General features: G+C 44.1%; 1 protein-coding gene across 1 annotated transcript in view; it reads right to left on the reverse strand.

Moving 5' to 3' along the window:
* ITGA11 (integrin subunit alpha 11) overlaps positions 1–16,102 on the reverse strand; it is an 85,651-nt gene extending 69,549 nt beyond the window's left edge. Inside the window, exon 1 of the mRNA XM_033920049.1 lies at positions 15,877–16,102. Within this exon, the coding sequence (XP_033775940.1) occupies positions 15,877–15,928 (52 nt within the window). The 5' untranslated portion in view covers positions 15,929–16,102. The remainder of the gene's footprint in view (positions 1–15,876) is intronic.
* Between the last annotated feature and the right edge of the window lie 5,243 nt (positions 16,103–21,345).

The following is a 21,345-nucleotide window of genomic DNA, read 5'->3' on the forward strand; positions in this document are numbered from 1 at the left end:
GGCACAAGAGAGAGAGAGACAGAGATGGGGGGGGGAGCCCTAGAGTTTCCATCTCCAGCCCTTGTTCACATTTCACCAATGCCGTTCTCTTCAGGACATGAAATTATTCACCATTTCCTAGTGCAACTTGTTCTGGAAAATTAGGTCTATTGAGCCAGTAAATCTAGTAGCCCAACCAGCCCAAGCATCGACAGCAGTAATAGGGTGACAGTAGGAGACCATTCCTCGCTTTGACACGTGTGTGTGCCCAAGACCACACAACACATTGATCGTACTGTCAAGATCCCATGTACACCCAGGCCTTCCTCCAAATGCACCCCCTGTCTATCACTGGCTTTCTTACTTTGCACTCTTGATATTAACAGGTGGAGAGCTACATGTTTTCCTGTGTTTTGTGAATTACGCTTACCAGATGTCCTCTTCTTAGAGGATTTTCCGTGTGTCCGGATGGTTTTCAGGACTGGAGGGAGTTTGTTTGAGTTTTGGCCCCTCTCTCTCTAGTCCAGCCTCACCTCGGAGTCGGGAATGGCTCTTGCGAGTCTCCCGTCCCCTGTCCCTCCTCCAATGCTGCAATTTCAAAACTTTGGGCAGCCAGCAGCATTGGCAAGTGAGCCTGCTGCTGTCAGCCTACCCTGGAAGCCTTAACTCTGCAGCGCCCACCTATGTGGGAACAGCAAAGGCTTCCGAGACAGCTCAATGGCAGCAGGATCACTCGCTAATGCTGCCGTCTGCCCAAAGTTTTGAAATAGCAGCGCTGGAGGAGGTACATGGGGACAGGGGAAACCTAGAGCCAACCCCGACTCTGGAGTGGCCCAGGTGGAGAGAGAGAGAGTTGATACTGGGAGAGTGGGGAGGGGGCAGGTGTCCTCTCTTTTGGCTTACCAAATCTGGTAATCCTAGGAAGAAGACTTTTTGGATTTCAGTCTGAATTTAGCAAGCCTTGAGAAGGATTATTCCCTGCAGAAACCAAGCTGCATTTTCCTCAGACATTCTTACTGTGATCTCTGAAGAGTACAAATGAAACTTCAAAAATCTTCTACTGTTCCCTGATTTTCCTCTCTCTCATAAGTCAGATTTATAAAAGAATGAGAAGGTGATACTATAAAGGGGAAGTAGACAATATATCTTGTGCTAAGAGCCCTGAATTACAGCCAAATCCCACAACAGCTTCCTCGGCACCTCTTTGAACCTTACCTGTAACACTGCCAAGCTCAATAAATCTCTAAGCCTGTCAGAACAATTAAAGGAGACTAAAGCAACTCCTGTCAGCTGTGGAGGAAGCAGCCGAATGGAAGTGGCCCTAGCAGTGGCTTCAGAGGCTTAGCAGGGGGAGAGTGTAGGACGCTGTCAAAAGCCCACACATTTTACATGCATGCTCTCAAAAAGACGTGCAAATCTGGAAAATTGTTGGCTTGTAGAACTTGTTGCTCACACAAAAAATGTGTACACACCCAGCCAATCCTTAGAGAGAGCATTATGCTACTGTCTACCCGTATAGGATAAAGGTACAGGCAATGAAATGCTAAAAGCAATGATCAAGGCCAACACATTTTGTTACATAATTTAATGGGAGAGTTCAATGATGCCACTATTGATTTATAAATGCCATAAAGAACTGCTTAACGGAGCAGTTGATCCAAGAGCCAACAAGAGGAGAAATGACTTTGGATCCAGTCCTTACTGGTATGCAAGGGCTAATGGTGGTGAGGCTGTAGAGAAGACTTCCCTCTTGAGATTAGTATTCAAAGCCAAAATTTATTGCAGCACCCTTTAAATACTAATCCCAAGAGGGAAGTCGTCTTCTCAATCCTATTTGATTATATGTAGGGATTCTCTTTTGTCTGTTTTGGTGAGGTTTCCAAGCAATAGAGATCACAATAAGGAAAATACTGAACCCCCCCCCCTCCCCCTAGCTGTAGCACTTAAAAAGGAAGACTAAGATAAAACGTATCAAAAGTGTCTTTGTGGCTCTAGGAGAGAAGATGAAGCAGGTGGTGTTCTTGTCAATCCTCCCTGTTGAGGATCAAGGCCAAGAGAAGATCACATCCTGGAAATCCATGCATGGCTGTGGGGATGGTGTCAAGAGCATTTTGGCTTCCTGGAGCACGGGACGGTATGCATCTACCAAAGAAGGGAAGGAATATCTTTGGCAGCAGACTGGCTAACCTACTGAAGAGGGCTGTAAACTAAAACCATTGGGGCTTAGTGATCAAAGCCCTCAGGGGAAAAGGGGCAATGAATGGAAAGCAGTATATACTAATGCTCAAAGTATGGGAAACAAGACTCTGGATCTAGAGGTTGTGAGTGAAGAAGATGAGTTGGATCACCAAGAACCATGACTGAGATATAGTGATATCGGGCTATAATCTGTTCAGGAAAGACAGGGGCGTGCCGTTATAAAAGAATATAAGTAACGTGGAGGGGCATCTAGGGCTGAGTTTGGGCGTTTGGGGAAAGATGTCCCAAAATTCAGTAGAGAAAATGTCCACGTTTGAAAACACAAGACATCTAGAAGTTTTGGGCCCAAGTACGTCTTATCTTTTTTGAATACGAAAATGTCCAAACGAAAAAAGCACAAAACCAAGCAGCCAGCATGCTTAGCAAACTGGTCGGAGCAGAGCAGAGGGGCCCTCTAGGGGGTGCTGCAGTGAACAGGTCCCAGGTACACATGTCACCATCACCTGCTTATTTTGGAAGGTGAGCCCTCAACAATAGTCTTTATGCCTGTAGGTGTCAGTATGGCTTATGATTTATCAATTTATATTCCACCTTTATCCAAAGTAACACACATAACTTAAAAACCAGACAGATATTAAACATAAACCAGCAAAATATCCCCCCCTTTTTTAACAAAAATGCAGAAGAGGTTTTTAGCGCCACTGGAACTCTATGAGCGTCAGAGCAGCGCAGAGCATTCGACGCACCAGCTGGCACTTAAAACCTCTTCCGCGCTTTTGCAAAAGAGGGGATAAAGAAGTCTAAATGCTGAAGCCTCAGTAATTTTGGGTGGGTTTTGGCGGGTTCTTTGCAGTACCCCCTAGAGTGCCCGTCTGCTCTGCTCAGCTGTGGCGATGGAGGGAGGGGGTTGGTGACCACTGGGAAGTAAGGGGGGTGTCATGCCTTAATCCCTACCAAATTTTAATCAACATAAATTTAGTCATCTGGTCAGTTTGGGCACCTTTTTGGCCTTTATTCGTTTTTAAAACAGGTCTAACCCCAAATGTCCAAACGTTTTAGTCTTTCCTCATACGAGAGGAGTTCCATCCCCTTTATCATCTTGGTTGCTCTTCTTTGAACCTTTTGTAATTCCAGGAATAGACAAACTTTTTTGGGATCTGGCTGGTACTTGTAACCTACACTGACCACTGTTGGAGACTGGATGCTGGACTCAATGGGTCATAGTCGGATTGCGCATGGTTTTCCTTATATTCTTATGACTAAATTCAGTTAGACCATTCTTTTAATACTATCCAATCTTAAGGAATTCATCTGTATCCCTCTTAGGTTTGGAAGAACTACGGTAATTAGACTGGCCTCTGTTTTTCAGGAGAAAGTGTGCTGAGTGGCTGAAAGACTGCAGATATGAAAAATGAAACCTCAAAGAGAGACAGACAGACAGAGAAAGAAAGAAAGACAGAGAGAGAGAGAGAGAAAGAGCTTCTCCGCGCACTCCCTGCCCTGCCCTTCATACAATACTACTTATGACAGGAGGAAGAGGCAAAGGGCAGGTGGAGATGGAGGGAGGGAGACAGGAGATGCAGAGTTAGACAAGTTCCTGCTGAACCGGAACGTGCTCAGGTAGGGCTAGTCTCAGTTAGGGCACTGATCTTTGACCTGAGGGCCGCCACGTGAGCGGACTGCTGGACACGATGGACCACTGGTCTGACCCAGCAGCGGCAATTCTTATGTTCTTATGTTCAGAGAGTATAATGCTGCCAATTGGATGTGTATAAGTGATAAATAGTAGTAGTAGATTCACAGGACAGGGTTGACTCAGTCCTATGTTTACCCCAGTGTATGCTGGGACTTGTAGTATTGCTGTTCTTAGGGCCTGTAATGGGGAAATCAGAACTACACATTCCTGCATGCAACAGGGTCAACCCTGTCTTGAAAATCTGGATCCAGTTGGCAGCCTTAAGAGAGTCGATGCTGGTGAGCTGAGGGCGCATTACCACCATCACCAGAGATGCCAAGTTACCCAGTTCCAGGCTGGAGATTTTGGGACACCCCATCCTTTTAGCTCATGCCCAGGAACTCAGCCCTGGTCGTTGCTGGCGACTCTGGGATATTTACTTTCGTCTCAGGTCATTGTGGCATCTCCAGTCCCGCTTCATCTTGACATCAGTACTACAGGTACCAGAATGCACTGTTAATGGGGCGAAGTGTGGAATTACAAAGACAGGACCAGCCTCTAGTATTTCCACAAACCTAAATTATTCAGCAGCTCTGCCAAAGCAAAGAAAAAGCAAATTGCACAGGTTATGATCAGCCCAACGGTTTGTAAAAGATCTCTTTGTAATTCATTGCAAAACGGAATGAGAAGAGCCAAAAGTGCCAAGACTGAAGTTCAAGACAAAGGCCCAGAGCAGTAAAGTGTGAGCTAATGTTAGACTCATTAAATGCTATGCAGCCAAGAGTTGCATTTTTCAGCAGAAGCTCACCACCACTTCCTGGATCACATTTCTGTGCAGAAAATTTCATGTAAAATCTTTACAGCAGAACTCAACTTTGAAAAGATCTTCTTAGAGAGCCTCGGAGACTTATCCACGTTTCAGGGTACAGCGTCAAGAGAAGAAGTTCGGTTTACTGTGTTATGTAGGAAGGGCACCAGATTGACCCCAGGTTCTGTAGGCTGTGAGGCTTCTTACCAGACCAGAAAAACTATAGGGTTATCATATGGCTCTAGAAAAAGGAGGACGGATTGAAGCATCTGGGTTTTAACTTCTATCGCTTTCAATGGAAGTAAAACCCGGATGCCTCAATCTGTCCTCCTTATTCTGGAGCCATATGGCAACCCTAAGAAAAAGCGTTACCAAATGTCTACTGTGGATGCCATAGGAGAGATCTGTGAGGTCTCTAGAGCTCCTGGACTCATACAGGGCCTTGCTGATTGCTCCTTTAAAGACTCCAGTTTACAAGACAAACATTTATAAATACATAAATCCCAAAGAGATTACCTGGTCTACAATGATTGCTACGCACATTACAAATCACTTGTAGTTAACATTTTCTAAATTATGAAAACATAGTAAGAAAGAAAAAGGCAAAGATCTCATCCCTGGAGCAGTATCCCTTCTGAATTAAAAGCAGGATTATATCTGCACCCAAATGGGGCCATGAAGCAGGAGTGTTGGAAATTTATTTATTTAGCCCGTTCTCCCAAAGGAGCCCAGAACGGGTTACAAGATTACATTCACAGTAGAAGTAAGACAAACTTTGTTGGGAAAAACAAACTTGGTGTACATAGAGGTATAAATTTCAGCTATTAGAGTATAGTCATAACATACAGATTTGGAGATATAGACAGTGGACATAGGGTGTTTTAAAAATTGCAGTATTTTCCAAGAAGACATAGTCTATGGTGGTTTAAATGACATCATTTCCCGTATGGACATAGTCTAACATAGGTACATAAGAACATAAGCATTGCCTCTGCTGGGTCAGACCAGGGGTCCATCGTGCATAGCAGTCCGCTCCCGCGGCGGCCCCCCAGGTCCATGTCCTGCAAGTGATCCTTCACCTAAATCGTTTATTCCCTATTCATTTACTATCCTGTATAGTTACCCTCTACCTGGATAGTAAATGAATAGGGAATAAACAATTTAGGTGAAGGATCACTTGCAGGTCATGGACCTGGGGGGCCGCCACGGGAGCAGACTGCTGGGCACGATGGACCCCTGGTCTGACCCGGCAGAGGCAATGCTTATGTTCTTATGTACCTATGTTAGACTATGTCCATACGGGAAATGATGTAATATAGCTTTGTAGGTTTGTGCGTCATTGGAGTGTGGTGGGTTTTTTGGTCCGATGGTCCGACCATGGGTCAATGATTGGCTGAGTGGCAGACTTCAGAGGGTGGTGGTTAATGGTACCCTCTCTAAAACATCGGAGGTGACCAGTGGAGTGCCGCAGGGCTCGGTCCTGGGTCCACTCCTTTTCAACATATTCATAGGGGATCTGACTCAAGAGCTTCAAGGTAAAATAACACTATTCGCTGATGACGCCAAACTATGTAATATAGTAAGTGAATGCAGTTTACAGAATTATATGGCACAGGACCTGCTTACATTGGAAAGTTGGTCCTCAACCTGGCAGCTAGGCTTCAATGCTAAGAAATGTAAGGTCATGCACCTCGGAAGCGGAAATCCATGCAGGACGTACTTCTTGAACGGAGAAACTTTAACTAGGACTTCAGCAGAACGAGATTTAGGAGTAATCATCAGTGCAGACATGAAAACTGCCAATCAAGTGGAGAAGGCTTCATCTAAGGCAAGGCAGATATTGGGTTGTATCAATAGAAGTTTTGTCAGCCGAAAGCCTGAAGTCATAATGCCGTTGTACAGAGCCATGGTGAGACCTCATCTGGAGTACTGTGTGCAATTCTGGAGGCCACATTACAGTAAAGATGTGCGCAGAATTGAATCGGTTCAACGAACGGCCACCAGGATGATCTCGGGGCTCAAGGTTCTCTCGTACGAAGAGAGACTGAACAAATTGCAGCTCTACACTCTTGAGGAACGTAGGAAGAGGGGAGACATGATCGAAACATTTAAGTACCTCACAGGACGTGTCGAAGTGGAAGATGATATTTTCTTTCTCAAGGGACCCTCGGCCACAAGTGGGCACCCGCTCAAACTCAGGGGCGGAAAATTTCATGGCGACACCAGAAAGTATTTCTTCACAGAGAGAGTGGTTGATCATTGGAACAAGCTTCCAGTGCAGGTGATCGAGGCAGACAGCGTGCCAGACTTTAAGAATAAATGGGATACCCAGTGGGATCCCTACGAGGGTCAAGATAAGGAAATTGGGTCATTAGGGCATAGACAGGGAGTGGGTAAGCAGAGTGGGCAGACTTGATGGGCTGTAGCCCTTTTCTGCCGTCATCTTCTATGTTTCTATATTAAATGCAGAGTCCTTGCAGGCTAACACCATTCTGGCTGAATGCGAGTTGTTCACAAGGAGCAAGTCAGCCCCCCTCAATTTCTGGGATTTTTCCACTGCAACAATCTTGCCAAAGCAGACCTCAGCCTCCAAACCACATCCCTCGGGTGGCCTGGTGCACTCTCTCCTATTTCATTCTGCCGTTAACTGACTCAGTGCTCAGATGTTCAGGCAACCATGTCAAAATGAATGTGTTCCCTTCCTCTCCTTGCACCGTCTATGGCTGGCCTCTCCACTCCGATTACTTTTCCGGTCTCATTCTCCAGTTCTTCCAACCTTCCCAACAGATTAGCATTTTCTTTCTTCAATGGTTCCATTTCTTGGAGCAATTGGTACGTCTCATTTTTCTGAATGGACATTGTCTGTGAACCATTTCTCCTGGACCTCAGATCTTTCACGTATCTCTTTCTTAGCTGACTGAAGTTTATTTAACTTGTCCTCCAGTGGTGCTGACATATTTTTCAATATCTCCTGGGGTAAATCTCCATCATCATCCCTGCTCTCCCAGGTCGTTTAAGTTGCCTGGGATGTATGGCTCAAACTCTCTTATTTGACTAAAGTTTTCTCCACCACTTGCTACTTGGGTAAGCAATGGAAGGTACTTTAACTTCAGGCCCCCCCAATCTCGGTTCTCTTGATAGCTGCATGGCTGCTGTTACATCTTGGTTGACTCGTAATTGCCTGTGCCTCAATCCAGCAATGTGTGTTGCAACTTTGTGAAACTTACCAGCAAGTACTCCCATTAATTTATGGTTCTCCTGTTTCTCTTTGGACTCCCTTCTGACTTTTGACTGTCATCTCTCTTCACTTATCCATTTCTGCTTCTTCTTCTTCCATCAGGTCCATTCTCTTAGAACTATTCTTGACCAAGGTGACCTTCTTGTTGCAATTCATGCTTTTGTCTTAAACTGTGTTGACTACAATCCAATTTTCGCTTGAGTGCCATGTCACTGTCTTGTACCAAACATCTTAGGGGTTAAAATTCAGCCATGGTGGTCAGTAGTTTTTAAGAGTTATCCTAACTAGGTTGGGGGGAGGGACATTGGCAAATTAATCCACACTTGGCACTCTTTACCAGCACTTAATAACTCAGTTCAGGCCAAAATTAATTTGTTCTTGATAGGTGCCATCAACTCGTGTCCAATTACTAGCGATTTGATGACATACAGATCTAAAAAGAAATTGGTTTTGAGCTAGTCCATTAAGGTCCTCCAGCATCATCCCCCCAAATGTACTAAAAATAACCTTAAAGCAAAAAGGACAGACGCAGACCCATAACAGTAGGCGGAGATTAACATTAACATAAGACACTTCCAGTCACGAGATTCTCCCAGGATTTTCAAATGCCAGCAGGCTCCTCTTTCATTCTTGATCTTTTGAAGACCTCCCAGAGCTCGAATGAATCCAAATGTGGTCAGAGAACCACTAGCCAACCGCGGCATCTAAGAAGAGAGAAAAAGAGGTTGAGAAATTGGAGTACAAGAGAGGAAAAAAGGAGGGGATACAGGTGGCAGTTCTTGGAGCTGGGCTTGGTGGCCAGAGTGGCTACAGCTGAATTCAGGTAGTCAAGAGATGAAGAGTGAAAGAGGAGCCTCCTGGGGACTGAAGAGTCCCAGGAGAAGCTTGTGACTGGAAGTGCCAATATTGATCTCTGCCTCCTGTTATAGGTCCGAGCCTGTCCTTTTATTAAGGCTATTTTTAGTAACTTTTGGTTCAGAACTTCATTCTGGCTTGGACTTTGCTGGTAAACAGTGCTGAGTGTGGATTAATTTGCCAACATCTACTGACCTGGACCCAGTATAAAGTGAGAATAACCCTGCAAGTCACTGCTAGTCTCCGAGGTCCACTCTTGACTGGTTCTGCTTACACCCTGCTAGCTTCTGCCTTGTACTGGGCATCATTTTTAAGTTCCTTTCCAAAGGCAGTTGAAAAAATGAAGCAGACTGGATGACTGACAGAGAAAAAAGACAAAGACACCAAATGTGAACAAGTTGCTCCTCATCTTGCCATGTAGAATAGACTTCCAATATATGAGCTGATTGTGCCATTGGCCTGTCACCGAGACAGATTTCCAGACTACAGCAATCATGAAATGAGACAAAGAAGGGGTGAGAAGAGCTGCCCAGGGCAGCCAAGAGGTACCAAGTGCTTCGCTTGGACTATGAGGCCAGATGCCAGCCTCAGCCTCACCAGTCCAACGTATTTGTCAGAAGTCAGTTCTGGAAAAGAAACTCAGGCACCTGTAGGTTTGGGGCCAGTCACAACGCCAACTCTTAAATAATTACAGCAAAAGAATACTTAATGGGCTGCCCTCCAAATTCTCAAACAATGGACCAGAGGCTTTAGTGCTGTAACTAATTTAACGTCATATTAATATTGCATTGCAAACTGAAAGACTCAGGAGCTTCAGTACCTCCTGATCTAATTCTCTCAAACTGCTGCCAGCAACCTATTGATCTGCATCTTTCTAGTGTCCCATCGATACATTAGTGATTAAAAGTCCTCATTTTTATCTGGTGAGATCATAAAATGCAATGAAGGTGACCAGACCAGTAGGGACTGCCCCAATGAATGGAAGGAGGGTCAACTCACATCTTGAGTGGTTCAGAGTGAAGGAGTCTGTCTCTGGAATACTCATACACTAGATGCTCAGGGAGAAACTTATGGTTTCTGATTTGCACATTCTTTTATTTGGGTTTTTAATTAGCTTTCAGCTTGGACTGTAGGAACGGGATTTGGTTTCCCAGAGAATGTCTAAAGACGTGGGAAGAATATGGCGATGCTAGTGTTTGTCGCAAGGCGTTACACTTTATGATTTGATATGGAGTTCCTTTCTTTACAATATTATTGGTCTTTTCTTTAGCTAAGTGTTTTATGAAATGTTTAAACACACATTTATGGTCTCTGATTGCATTTTTTATGCATATTGAGTCTGTTTTGATTATGCTTTACATTTTTTTCTGGAGTTTTATGTATATTCATTTGTATACCATCTACAATCTGCAGAAAGCTGGTTTATAACCTTTTTTTTAACATTTTTATTGAATATTTTGTAAGAGAAATGAGTACAATCATGTCACTACAAGTCATACTACAATAGAGTACAACATCCCCCCCCCAAAAAAAAATAAAAATCATTATATAGCCAGATTTCCCTACAAGTTATTCTGCAAAGCACATCTACAGTTAGGTGCAGTTTGGACATCCAAGATAGGCATCCTTTGTAGAATCGTGCTCAGCGACCCTCAGCACTGTTTAGACATCCTTTAGAGAATCGGGTTTTAGATGTCCAAACAATGTCCTTAATGTTATAATATTTTATTATTATGATGTTATTAGAATGGCAATTTTATGGTGTTTTTCATTCTAATTGTAATACTGGGAGTTGGATCTGTTTAATGCTTTTATTCATTTCTCTTTCATCAGAGAGAGTGGCTGGTAGCAAACCACAGGCAAAATCATCATCTTAACCATTTGAACTCTTCCCCCACCAAGATAGATGTAAAGGGTTCCATTGCTCACACATTTCTGTAACCTTCAGCAATAAAGATCTTTTATTTACTTTCATGGAATGTTGCTACTCCTTGGGTTTTGGCCAGGTACTAGTGACCTGGATTGGCCACCCTGAGAACGGGCTACTGGGCTTGATGGACCATTGGTCTGACCCAATAAGGCTATTCTTATGTTCTTATGTCTCAATAGCAGACTATGGACTTTTCCTCCAGGAACTTGTCCAGATCAATAACTTGTCTACTTGCAATTTATAAATTGTTCACTGAAATAGATACCAACAGAATATCTGATGCCAGAAGGACTTCTACGGTCTTTGTCCCATATATGGCAAGACGAGCTGGAGTCAGCTTTGACGGCGACTCCAGCACTAGGGCAATGTGGCCGATGCCGGATGGACTTCTGCGGACTGTGTCCCACGTATTAGGAGCAAGTATGTGTATTTTATCCCACATTCATATCATCTGAGTACAGGTCTTATACAGGATATCTTATAGAGGAACTTAGGAAATAAGATGAATAATTACTAGATTGATGGCTCACCATGAAAATATGTCAAGCCACCCTCCTTCTACAGTATGAAAATGTCATTCCTAATATCAGAATCCAGCGAGGATTATTTTGGTGAGGCTTCTTGTCACCATTCTTGTTTTGTATAGTGGATTTAGCTTAAATCCTGTAACTGACAAATACCCGAAGAAAAATCACACCTACAGAGACAAATGAAGGCAGCTAAAGACCACATGGCCTGTCTTGAAGCTCTATAGTCTAAAGCAGTGGTTCCCAAACCTGTCCTGGGGGACCCCCAGCCAGTCAGGTTTTCAAGATATCCCTAATGAATATGCATGAGAGAGATTTGCATATAATGGAAGTGACAGGTATGGAAATCTCTCTCATGCATATTCATTAGGGATATCTTGAAAACCTGACTGGCTGGGGGTCCCCCAGGACAGATTTGGGAACCACTGGTCTAAATGATTGGTGGAATAACTCCAGATATAAAAAGCTGTTCAGATGACATCAGAATGACTTCTGACCTGGAAAATATGCTAAGGCAACCTTTTGGGGAGGAAAATTCAGCAAACTGGAAACATTTTTCTGACTAATTGTGCTATCATTGTATATGCAACAGCTACAACACAGAGAAAAGATTTGAATTGATTCTGTAAAGTGCTATAACTTAAATAATAAGTTATAAGGTCATATGAAATAAGCCATTCATCAGCTTGTGATTCTTGAATTCTCATATCGTGTTAACATTGTGGACCTACATAAATTGGATGCATGAACAAGAAAAGTCCACACTCAGCAGGTGGTCTAGAAGAACCAGGGTCTGCTGAGGCTACATTCCTAGAGCCAAAGGGGAAGTGGGTCACATAGAAATCGCAAGGCCAAAAGAGGGCACATTTGGGTACAGCAGGTATTTTCCTGTTCTGGAGGGCTCGCAATCGAAGTTTGTACCTAAGGTAATAGAGAGTTGAGTCTGGCTCAGTGGTTAAAGCTACACCCTCAGCACCCTGGGGTGGTGGGTTCAAACCTTGTGACCCTGGGCAAGTTACTTAATTCCCCTCCCCCACTGCCCCAGGTACACTAGACAGATTGTGAGCACACCAGGACAGATAGGGAAAAATACTTCAGTACCTGAATAAACCATTCTGAGCTTTCCTGGGAGAATAAATAATTTCCCAAGTTCATAAGCACTTGCAAAAGAGGCAAAAACTCATTACAATTTTTTTAGGTACATCAGAAGCAGAAAACCTGTGAGGGAATCTGTAGGACCGTTGAATGATCAAGGAGCAAAAGGGTCACGCGGGGAGGATAAGGCCATAGCGGAATTTCTGAATGAATTCTTTGCTTCGGTCTTTATGGAAGAAGATGTAAGATGGATTTCAAGGGTGATGATGCAGAGGAACTGAAAGAATTCTCAATGAATCTGGAAGATGTACTAAGCCAAATCGACAAGTTAAAAAGTGATAAATCACCTGGACCGGATGGTATACATCCCAGGATACTAAAAGAACTCAAACATGAAATTGCTGACCTGCTGTTGCTAAAATCATCTGAAGTACCTGAAGACTGGAGGGTGGCCAATGTTACACCGATTTCTAAAAATGGTAGACAATATGATGAAACCTTTCGCCCAATGTGTGGTGGTGGCCTAAAAAGCAAATAAGATGTTAAGAATTATTAAAAAAGGGATGTTTAACAAGACCAAGAATGTTATACTGCCTCTGTATTTTTCCATGGTGCGACCTCACCTGGAGTATTACGTTCAATTCTGTTCTCCTTATCTCAAGAAAGTTATAGCGGCTCTAGAAAAGGTTCAAAGAAGAGCAAACCAAGATGGTAAAGGGGATGGAACTCCTCTCATATGAGGAAAGACTAAAAAGGTTAGGGCTCTTCAGCTTGGAAAAGAGATGGCTGAGGGAAGATAGGATTGAAGTCTACAAAATCCTGGGTGGAGTAGAACGGGTACAAGTGGATCGATTACAAAGACTAGGGGGCACTCGAGGAAGTTACAGGGAAATACTTTTAAAACCAATAGGAGGAAATTTTTTTTCACTCAGAGAATGGTTAAGCTCTAGAACACATTGCCAGAGGTTGTGGTAAGAGCAGATAGCGTAGCTGGTTTTAAGAAAGGTTTTGACAAGTTCCTGGAGGAAAAGTCCATGGTCTTTTATTGAGAGACATGGGAGAAGCCACTGCTTGACCTGGATCGGTAGCATGGAATCTTGATACTCTTTGGGGTTCTAGAATCTTTTGTTACTCTTTGGGATTCTGGAATGTTGCTACTCCTTGGGTTTGGGCCAGGTACTAGTGATCTGGATTGGTCATCGTGAGAATGGGCTACTGGGCTATTCTTATGTTCTTATGTATATTAATGTGTAACCCAATTGTCTTTATTTTATGTATGTTCATCTGTAACCCATTCTGAGCTCGCTGGGGAGAACGGGATATAAAACGATTTGTATATTGAAAGTATTTTATGTGTGTTGTCCTTTGAACCATTGTGAATGTTTTATTTTGTAAACTGCTTAGTTATAGGCAGTCAAGAAATTTTAGAAATAAATAAAGGCTAAAGCGGCTAAGATTCTTCGGCTTGGAGAAGATGCAGTTTAGGGGAGATGTGATAGAGATCTACAAAATAATGAGTGGTGTAGAATGGGTAGACATGAATCACATATTTACTCTTTCCAAAGGCGGTATGTGATTAAGTAGCAGATTTTAAACAAATTGGAGAAAATATTGCTTCACTCAGCTGGAATTTGTTGCCAGAGAATGTGGTGAAAGCAGTTAGCTTAGCAGGGTTTAAAAAAAGGTTTAGCTAATTTCCTAAAATATAAGCCATTATTAAGATAGACTCAGGAGCATCCACTAGTTATTCCTTATTTTTTATTGAATGCTTCTATACTGCTACTAATGATCCCATGGGATCTTGCCATGTAATTGTGACCTGGGTTTCTGGACTTGATGGATCTTTGGTCTGTTCCAGTAGAGCAATGCTTATATTTTTATGTTTACGTAGCTTGACCTGGTCACAAGTACTGAGCTTTTGAGCTTTTGAGGAACAGTAAAGAAGACTTCTTTCATAGCATAACAATTGCTCTCGCTCCCTTAGGTTCATCCACAGCAGGACAGGGGCCATCCTTTAGAGACTGCCTAGCACACGTACCTTCAGTTCTCCCCAGACCTCCCACCAGCTCAAGCCACACAGTCTTCCATCGGATGAACCCAGAGCAGCTCAAGAGCCCAGTTCAGTTCACAGCACAGCTTCCCACTCTGTGCACATTCAACGTAACTTCTTTCACTGGTTTCTGTGGTCTCAAATGTCCTGTTTAGAACCTGAGAACTAGGATGGACAGAGATTCTCTGCTTTTATCTACAGAAAACAACAACATTCATTCAAAGACTGCATACAGCAGAAAGTAAAGGTTCCCTTCTGGCCCATTTTATGAAACACTGCAAGAAATCATTATACATGCAAGATCAACTTAAAGAAACAGAGTAGAGAACTAGGAAATAACTCTGTTCCAGTCTTGGTTAGTTTTGCTTTCCAGAAACCCACCAGGACTGACCTAAAATCTCTCCCAGAAAAATTGCATGATTATTCTGCCCCTAAAGTGGATGTGTGCAGACAACAGACTTCCCCAGTGACATTAAGGCAAAAGCTTTCAACATGTGTCTGTTCCCATCAGAGTGCAGAGAAATGCATCTTCGGTCCCAGATGAGGTTGGAACAAATGTCACACATGAAAGAAAAAACCCTTCCAGGCTCTCTGGTCTGCTTCTTTGCAGTCTCTCCCTCTGTCCCATGCTTTCTTCAGTTCCTCATCAGCTTTTGGCATAATAAGACTGTAGAGCCCAGGTCCTATAGGAAGCTCCGCAGCATGAACCAACCATCAGGCAGTCGCCTAGAGCAGCTGCAGTCAAAGCAAATAAGGCCAGACAACCATCGGTGCTGTACTTTTCCAGCAGGAAGGAGACATAGTTTTCCAAACAGCCTGTTTAGGGGCCTAGTTACTAACGAGGCTACTGTTAACCCTAGTAATTAGCAAAAGGATCTCATTGCATAGCCCTGTCTTCACAGCAACACTTCTGTGTGTCTGTGATTGTATCTATCTAGACACCCACATGGAAAAGCCAGATGTTTGTCCTTGTACCAGCTTTGTCCCAGAGCCTCCCAGCTTCCTCCTCCGTCTTAAGATCCTCAAAGTGTTTTGCAGCAGCTCCGTTTCCCAAAATATGGGTAAGTGGCTGAAGCAATAGACCATGGTCCTTATCACTTATTCAAGTGCCCGCTGGCAACGCCGTGGCGTGGCAGAGTGACCCTTGCGGACACACTCTGTCCTTCCACATCATTTGAGCCAAGGGTTAGACTCTGGAGAGCACAGGGTGGTGGTCAGAGAGAAAGTATTTGGGGGGGGGGGGGAGGAAAACTGAAGACACTACCCCTACTAAAGCCAGACTGAAGGAGGTTCAAATGTGCTGGTTAACTTTTACCCCAGTCCTGCAAATTGCCACTCTGTGCCCATGTCTGAGTCTGTCAAGTGAGTCCAGCAGTGCTCCTTTGAGCAGGGTCTCCGCTCCCTCTCTAAGCCCCTTCGCATTCTCATTCTGCTTTTGGTGCACCTCACACAGCCCGGGTCTGCCTCCTCTAGGAACCTATAGGCAGCTTTGCATATAGCCTCTAAAGATTGCCCCTTACCTGGGAAGAAGCTGCAAGCCCAGGCTACCAAGAGTCCTCTGTAGAGTTCCATGGCAGAGCTACCGTCTGCTGGAGGAAGGATGCCAGCCTGGAAAGCTGCTTTGCCTCTCTGAGCCTCCTAGCTCCCCGACAGCTGGGCTTTCATTACAGGCGGAGGAAGTGGGAAGAGGGAGGAGTCGGCGATGGAGGAGGACCACCAGAAAGCCAGAGGACTAGCCCTCAGCACAGGGTGCCAGCCACAGCTCTGCACAGGACTGTTCCAGCAGCCTGCATAGAGCTGCTTCAGTTCTCAGCCCTGCACTTCAGTTCTCCAGTACACAGACAGCTCTGGCTTCACTGGCGGTGACTGGAAAGTCCTGGCAGTTATTAATAACACATGCTTCACTCTGCTTCATACCTGCCAAGATGTAAGGATGTATGTGCAGCTAGAATGAATGTGGCCCCAGTGGCAAAAAAAGGCGACGGAGGTGCCAGGACATATGGGCCATATGTGCGACTTTGGAGAGGTCAAGTCTGCCTGTGCCTGAGCTCTAATCCCAGCTCTGCCATTGATGGCGTCAGCCTGAGTCCCCGATTCTCTGTGTGATCTTGGGCAATCACAGTGGAGGTCATTTTCAGCGTAAGCATTTTGGGACAAAGTCCAGGGGACCTTTATCTACAGACTATGTCAGAGAGCCCATTCTAGTCCTAAAGTTAGCTGGAAGAAGAATTTACACGACCAAAACATTTATTAGCCAGGTTAATGGCTGTGACAATGTTTTCCTTTATCTGTTTTGTTTAAAATTGTGTGTGTACATTATTTCTTTAAATTATAAGAACATCAGAATAATCTCACTGGGTCAGACTAATGGTCCATAAAGCCCAGTGGCAACATTCCAGAATCCCAAAGAGTAACAAAAGATTCTAGAACCCCAAAGAGTCTCAAGATTCCAGGCAGAATCTCAAAGAATAGCTAGATTCCAGAACCCCAAAGAGTCTCAAAATTCCAGGCAGAATCTCAAAGAAGAGCAAGATTCCGGAACCCCAAAGAGTAGCAACATTCCAGAATCCCAAAGAGTAACAAAAGATTCCGGAACCCCAAAGAGTATCAAGATTCCATGCTACCGATCCAGGGCAAGCAGTGGTTTCCCCCATGTCTTTCTCAATAACAAACTATGGACTTTTCCTCCAGGAACTTGTCCAAACCTTTCTTAAAACCAGCTACATTATCTGCTCTTACCACAACCCCTGTCAACGTGTTCCAGAGTATAACTATTCTCTGAGTGAAAAAAAATTTCCTCCTATTGGTTTTAAAAGTATTTCCCTGTAACTTCATCGAGTGTTTGTGTCCCTTTTGTTCTGATGCAGGCAGACATGCTGAAACACGGTCCATTTCTGGTCTTTTCTTTATGAATATATGTGTATGTTTTATTTCAGTAAACGTTGCTGAATCGCATTGAAGCCCCTTCTTTGAGTAAATTAGGAGTAAATTATAGTTTGGTCATCTCTGTTCCTTTTCACTCCTTTATCTCTACATATCCTAGTGCTAATCCCAGCCCTGCCTCTCTGCATGACCCTGGATGGATCAGTTCATCTCCTAAAGTCTAATCCCTAAACTGTAGCCGACTTTATTTATGCCCCTGGGCAATTCACCACATCTCCCTGTTTGTCAGTTTATCCAAGGGTAATGGCACAAAAGTGTTGTCAGACTACACACCCCAGAGGTGGCTGCATATTTATTGCTGACATCAACTGGAATGCGCACAGGGAAGTGATTTCTTATTGCACTGCAGGAGGTTTATCTTGTATTAATAATTATTAATAAAGACAGCAGAAAGTGGAACAGTAGCTGACGTAAGCTCTTTGGTTCCTGGAGGCTCCACTTTCTCAGAATCACCAGGACTGAGCAGATGTGTCTGCCCGGCTCACATGAGCTCAACAGCCTCTCAAGCTCTGGAATGGGAAGTCACTTTTAATATCAACAGTAAATAACTTCTGTGCAGAGAATGTGGAAGGGATCCAGAGCCCTCTGCGGTAATCGTGCTGTGGTTCTGTGGCCAGAAGCCTCTGTGTGACCTCCTCGCTGTGGAATGTTTTCTCTTAAAGTGAGGACAGTGCCGGGGTAAAGCTCTCACTGCACAATGAATTAGGGCTTCTGATCCTCCGTAAATCACCCCTAGGAAGAAGGCTGTCTGGCCCTGGCCCTGTCACTGCTCTATCTCAGGTATTTCAGCAGCAACTAGTAAGACTTTCCAAGGCACTGATGCAATGTCTTGGATCTTGGCCCATGCCTTGCACCGAAAGATCCAGGCTGTCAAAAGTGGTTTTACTCACCCAAAAGGCAAAAAAAGAAGAAAGCAAGACCAGGATGGAGCAGACACTGCTCTTCTCAAAGTGGGTTGGGAGTGTTACGAACACTGCTTCTCTCACATCTCCCAGAGATCTGCTCTGCTTGCCCTGGATTGCATGGAATCTTGCATGGAATCTTGATACTCTTTGGAGTTCTAGACTCTTTTGTTACTCTTTGGGGGGTTCCAGAATCTTGCTATTCTTTGAGATTCTGCCTGGAATCTTGATACTCTTTGGGATTCTGGAATCTTGAGACTCTTGTGGATTCTAGAATCTTTTGTTACTCTTTGGGATTCTGGAATGTTGCTACTCTGTGGGGTTGCTATTCTTTGAGATTGCCTGGAATCTTGAGACTCTTGGGGATTCTAGAATCTTTTGTTACTCTTTGGGATTCTGGAATGTTGCTACTCTTTGGGGTTCCGGAATCTTGCTATTCTTTGAGATTTTGCCTGGAATCTTGATACTCTTTGGGGTTCTAGAATCTTTTGTTACTCTTTGGGATTCTGGAATGTTGCTACTCTTTGGGGTTCCGGAATCTTGCTATTCTTTGAGATTGCCTGGAATCTTGAGACTCTTTGGGATTCTAGAATTTTTTGTTACTCTTTGGGGTTCCGGAATCTTGCTATTCTTTGAGATTCTGCCTGGAATCTTGGTACTCTTTGGGGTTCTAGAATCTTTTGTTACTCTTTGGGATTCTGGAATGTTGCTACTCTTTGGGGTTCCGGAATCTTGCTATTCTTTGAGATTGCCTGGAATCTTGAGACTCTTTGGGATTCTAGAATCTTTTGTTACTCTTTGGGGTTCCGGAATCTTGCTATTCTTTGAGATTCTGCCTGGAATCTTGGTACTCTTTGGGGTGCTAGACTCTTTTGTTACTCTTTGGGCCAAGTATTAGTGACCTGGATTGGCCACCGAGAGAAAGGCTACTGGGCTTGATGACCCAGTGAGGCCATTCTTATGTATTTCAGCTCTGCCAGGTCATCTGGGAACCCTGATAGTAGAGGTCAGTGAGCTCACGGCACTGCTAAATGTCTTGATTGCTTTCAGCTGCCCCACAATCAAATTCCTCTTTTGTGAACTGCTGCGGCCTTTATAAAGAAAATCGCCCGGAGGCTGCTTTCTGCCTCCTGAGATGAGCAGCACAAAACTTCCCTGTTGCCTGAGCCTTTGGGACTTCCCTCGCCTACATATCGGTATAGTGCTGCTCTTGCATGGCCTTGTAGCGCTATAGAAACGTATAATGATAGTAAGAGATGGTGTCATTAGATACAGTAGAACTTATAACCCCACATGGACCTCTTTTTTGTCTCCAAGCCTTTCTAGGATGTTTGAAGCAGAGTGTTTTTGTTTTCCAAAGTACTGCTTTCTTCATCAGAGAGCTTTGTAAGGAAAGAGCCACAGAAAGCCTTAAGGAAACACGTTCACTTGCACAGCTGCAGATTAAAAAGCTCCTCTGGGATCCCGACAGAGGAAATAAAACCAAAGAAAGGATGGGAAGACGAGTGGCCAATGAAAGAACATCGATGCTCTCAGGCCCACCACAGCTGTGCCACCATTGGTTGAGGGCCAGAGCAGTGGTTCAAATCCATTGGACCAGAACAAGCCCCACTTGTAGGCAGCGTCCAAACTGAACGTCTGTTTCTCGTCTCCCCTTAGCCAATCAGATGGACAGAATCTTGGCACTTTGGCCAGATGTCTCCTGTCTCAAACTCTTCCAGTCAAGAAAAGAGGTCGTTTTCAGGCCTTAGTGGTTTTTCATGACCCTTTCTCTCCAATCATTTAGGAAGGGCTTTCTCCTCTTCAGTGACAAAGCTTTGGAATCAGCTTCCTTCTGTTATTTGCTTTTATTTCATAAGGCTGTGAAAACTTTTGTGTCCCTTGAATATTTCATGAGCGATCTTAGTTTTAATTAACAACTATTTCTTTTAAATCATTCGAGCAGGGATCGGCTCCTTTGTATACATCTGGTAGCGCTCGAGAAATCATTAATAGGAGTAAATTATGATTATTTTTATGAATATGTGAATGCAATTTTGTCCTTTTTTACTAAGCCACAGTAGAGGCTAAATGCTCCGAAGCTGCTAACGCTGATAGGAAGCATTTAGCAATCCAGAGCACTCCGGGCCACAGTAGAAACCTCAAAGGGGGGAGGGGTTTGTTAGCCATGCTGGGCTTTATGGGAGATCATAAGAACATTAAAATTCAAAGGTCCATCAACCCAAGCATCCTGTTTCCAACAGTGGCCAACCTAAATCCCAAGTACCAGACAGAAACCCAAAGAGTAGCATCATTCCAGAGCTGAGACTGTGATGTCATAATGCCTAAGAGCCAATCTCAACAGTGATGTCACAATGGCTCAATTGTCCTAGACTTGGCTGACATAAGGACATAGGAATTGCCACACTGGGACAGAACGAAGGTCCATCAGTGGGTTCCAAGTAGGAGAATAAAAGGATGTAGGACAACCCACCCTCCCTAGATGGACGGGCTAAATATCGAAGAAATAAAGGAATTTGCTTGTGGTGTTTCAGAGGCTTTTCTCTGTCAACATTTCCTTGGCCTGAGCTTTAGTAGGTCAGAGAATTAAGTGAGTATTTTGCCAAATAAAGTCATGTTCCTCCCCTGGGCAGCTTCTGGATGGGGGTGGGGGGGGGGACAGGGATTCTTTTATTTGATTACAGCAATGAAGAATTAAATGGAAGCCCAGTTTTCCTCTCCACATGATAATCTTGAGGGAGGGGATTACAACTGAAGCCTAGGGAAGAGTCAAAGAAGGGCAGGGCTGGGATTAGCTCTCAGGCACAGGGATAGAGAGCTGGGATTAGAACTAGGAGCATCTCTAGACAGCAAGATTTGGGTTGGCAAAGTGACATTTTCCCACATCATATCCACCACCCTCACCATATTACACACTCCTCCCTCCCTAAGAGCCGGATTCTCTAAGCTCCGACACTACGGTAAAAAAATACCATGGTGGGAGCAATTTGTGTTTTACGGGCAATTCTCAGCACAATAGCATACAAATTATGTGCATGCTACATCTGTGGAAAAACACCAGTAAGGAGGGGTGGGAAACTGTGCCTGGCTCAGCTCCTCCTTCTGCCTGCCTGCAACCCCCCCAAAAATCAAACAAAAAAAAAA

The sequence above is a fragment of the Geotrypetes seraphini genome, chromosome 14, assembly GCF_902459505.1.
Source record: "Geotrypetes seraphini chromosome 14, aGeoSer1.1, whole genome shotgun sequence".
Classification (NCBI taxonomy): Eukaryota; Metazoa; Chordata; class Amphibia; order Gymnophiona; family Dermophiidae; genus Geotrypetes; species Geotrypetes seraphini.